Raw genomic sequence first — 3,312 nt, 5'->3', positions numbered from 1 at the left:
AAAATATAGACATTTAGTCCTCCTATTTTAGAAAATGTATAATTTTGATCAAATTCTCAATTTTGTCTACACTTTATTTCTTTTGTTTTTGTCCAATTGAACCTTAAACCTACTATATTAATTTAAGATATCATAAAAAAATGATTTAATTAATTATAAAGTAAAAATAAAAGAAATAAAAAAATAGGCAAAATTAAATATTAAACCAAAAATTATGGATTTTCTAGAACTATTATATTTTGAAATAAGGTGACCAAAATGACAGATTTTTTAAAATAAGAGGATTAATATCTCAATTTTAAAATATAGAACCAAAATTATATTTAAGCCTTAATATTATTGTAGTTTTACATATTTTAAATATTTTGCTAATAAATATCATTTAATTATTTAATTCCATTAAATAAAATTAAATATATTTAAAATAAAATTATAACATTAGATGAATACAAAAACTTAAATAAAAGTTGTCATATTTTTTTGACATATATTTATGCTCATCGTACTGTTAAATAAAAAATAAAATTCAAATAAAAACAGTCAAATTCTAATATATTCCGTGCATCACACAAGGAAAAAAAAAAGAAAGAAAAAACTAGTCCTACATAGAGAGAGGTGCGTTGCGTGTTGGTGCCGCCCTAATCGTGAGAAGAAAGGAAAGGCAAAAGGGAAAGATGGTGTGCATAAGGAAGGCGACGGTGAAGGACCTTCTGGCGATGCAGGCGTGCAACCTGTTCTGCCTCCCTGAGAACTACCAGATGAAGTACTACCTCTATCACATCCTCTCCTGGCCCCAGCTCCTCTACGTCGCCGAAGACTACAACGGCCGCATCGTCGGCTACGTCCTCGCCAAGATGGAGGAAGAGACCACTGACTGCCACGGCCACATCACCTCCCTCGCCGTCCTCCGCACCCACCGCAAGCTAGGCCTCGCCACTAAGCTCATGACCGCCGCCCAGAACGCCATGGAACAGGCATGCCATTGCCCACTTTCTTTCCCTTTAGTTGCCACTTAATTACCTTTTTGTTTGGATTCTCTCACTGACGCAGGTGTTTGGTGCCGAGTACGTGTCCCTGCACGTGCGCAAGAGCAACCGCGCGGCCTTCAATTTGTACACGGAGACTCTAGGGTACAAGATTCATGATGTGGAGGCCAAGTATTATGCGGACGGGGAGGATGCTTACGACATGAGGAAGCAGCTCAAGGGGAAGCAGCACCACCATCATCACCATCACCACCACCACCGTCACGAGCACGGCGGTGGCTGTTGTTCCGGGGAGCCCAAGGGGAATGTTGCAAAAGCCACCTGATTGAAATAAATTATGAGACTTTTAGTTTGAAAGAATAGTAAGCTCTGGTTGAGTTCTGTTGTGCAAACTTGTTGTAGATTTATTGGGCCATTTTGTCTCATTAGATATGAATTTTTGCTTTGCTGTCTTGGTGAAATATAGACACTCCTTGGGCTTCATATTGCTTGAATAAATCTGTTCTATATCCTATCTCTGAATTCACGTGTTCTTTAGATCAATTGAATGCTTGATCCAATGTGGATTTGGTGTTTGCTTTTGCTTTATTCTGATGCGGCAAAATCTTTTTTATGGTTGATCTGCTTTATTTATGAAGGTAATTTTGTTGAGGTGAAACTATCAGAATTATTGGATGGTTTCTCACTCAATGTATAGTTAATCTGAATAAAGTGACCTAGCTTTATTTGATATTAGGAGATATCAATTTTTTTACTTTGGTTTGTTTGCTGCAGCTAGCTGATTTTTTCCACTTAACAGAATACAAAATACTAGGCTTACGTGGCTGTATGTTATGCCTTTGCTAAATAGTTAAATGTGAACAAACCTATTGATTTGCCCCATGCTGGGTTAGCACGGTGGTCTATGATTAATGTGACTTAAATATGCAAGAGTCTGTATCTTATATTGGATGTTATATGTCAAGAGTTACGCTGTTACTAATAGCTTAAACTTAGTATAATGGTAAACTTTCTTAGTTATACCATTTGGTATCAAGGTTAGCCAACATGGGTTTGAATCCCATGTTTGACTTGTTTCTGATTATCTTAAGGTTCAGGCCAAACCTTCTCGAAGAGAGGGGGAATGATGTGTTCAAAGGGTCATGATGGTACATGTAGAGTCTATGGGTTGGGTTCAACCTAGCGGCTCATATTTAATGGCTTGAATAGGGAATGGCTTGCCTCTATGCTGGTATTGCTGGGTTTTTGGCGTAGTGGTGAGTGTTTTTGGTCATATCACCCAAGTTTTGGAGCACGTATGTCATTCTCGTTGGATTTTTTCATGTATGTAATCACATAACCAACTTGATAACCCTGACAATTCTTGAGCATTACCAAGATTGGTTTAGTGATATTTTGTGTTAATTAAAGGGCACTAAATGCCATCACTATTAAGGATAACTTTTTTATGTTCATTATAGATAAATTATTCGATGAGCTTTACGGGGAATGATTTCTCTCTAAATTGGATTTACAATCCGGGTAACCACCAACTGTTAGTGACACTAGAGGATAGACATAAGAAAACATTCAGGACACATCATAGCCATTATATATGACTTGTGATGCCATTTGGCCTTATTAATGCACCGTCAACTTTTCTAAAATTGATGAATCAAAATTTTCAGATAATACTATTGTGTGTTTGTCCTTTATTATGACATTATTGTCAAGTCCTAATTGGCCATCTTGTCTCCAAGATTAGAGCTAGTTCTACAGATTCTCCATTCTAATGTACTTTTTGCTTAGCTATCAAAAATGCATGTTTGGTTGACAAGTGGATTATCTTAGCCTTACAGTTTCAGCTCAATGTGTGGAAATGGATAGGGCAAAAGTCTTGAAAATATTGGATTGCCTACCAAATAATGTAAAACAATTAAGGGAATTTCTAGACATAATTGGTTACTGCAGGCGCTTTATTAGGCATTATGCTTCCATAGCAGCTCCTTTGACAAATCTATTGAAGAAAGACTCCTTTGAATGGACGTGCAACTGCTGAAGCATGCGATTTCTCATGCTCCCGTGGTAGTGTATCGGATTTTTCTTGCCCCGTCACTTTGGAAGCCAATGCCTCTCATCCTAGTGTTGGGATTGTTCCAAGTCAGGGAAGGCATTCAATAGTGTTTTTTTCTTCTTTTTTTTTTTTCTTCCGTTTCCTCCATTTCATACACAATTTATGGAGATTGACATTTGATAATAGAAGAAAGGGAGATGAATGAAAAAAGATGACGAAACTCACAAACCAAGAGGGGTGAATTGGTTTCTAAATCAAATTAAACTTAAAATC

General features: G+C 36.8%; 1 protein-coding gene across 1 annotated transcript; it reads left to right on the top strand.

The window, feature by feature from the left end:
• Window positions 1-584: 584 nt before the first annotated feature.
• LOC114409536 (N-terminal acetyltransferase A complex catalytic subunit NAA10-like) lies at window positions 585-1,508 on the top strand. Its single transcript, XM_028373027.1, has 2 exons — window positions 585-974; window positions 1,051-1,508. The coding sequence occupies exons 1-2, from the start codon at window positions 675-677 to the stop codon at window positions 1,309-1,311; spliced, it is 561 nt and encodes a 186-aa protein (XP_028228828.1). The 5' UTR covers window positions 585-674; the 3' UTR covers window positions 1,312-1,508.
• The last annotated feature ends 1,804 nt before the right edge of the window (window positions 1,509-3,312 follow it).

The sequence above is a fragment of the Glycine soja genome, chromosome 4, assembly GCF_004193775.1.
Source record: "Glycine soja cultivar W05 chromosome 4, ASM419377v2, whole genome shotgun sequence".
NCBI lineage: Eukaryota > Viridiplantae > Streptophyta > Magnoliopsida > Fabales > Fabaceae > Glycine > Glycine soja.
Note: the sequence above shows the minus strand (reverse complement) of the source record. Positions and strands in the feature narration are given on the sequence as shown.

What these genes read in the sequence shown, in the direction of transcription:
- LOC114409536 (XM_028373027.1), top strand. Translation starts at nt 675, where the DNA reads ATGGTGTGCATAAGGAAGGCGACGGTGAAGGACCTTCTGGCGATGCAG. An exon ending in CCCAGAACGCCATGGAACAG is followed by an intron (nt 975 to 1,050) that starts GCATGCCATTGC and finishes TCACTGACGCAG; the next exon opens with GTGTTTGGTGCCGAGTACGT.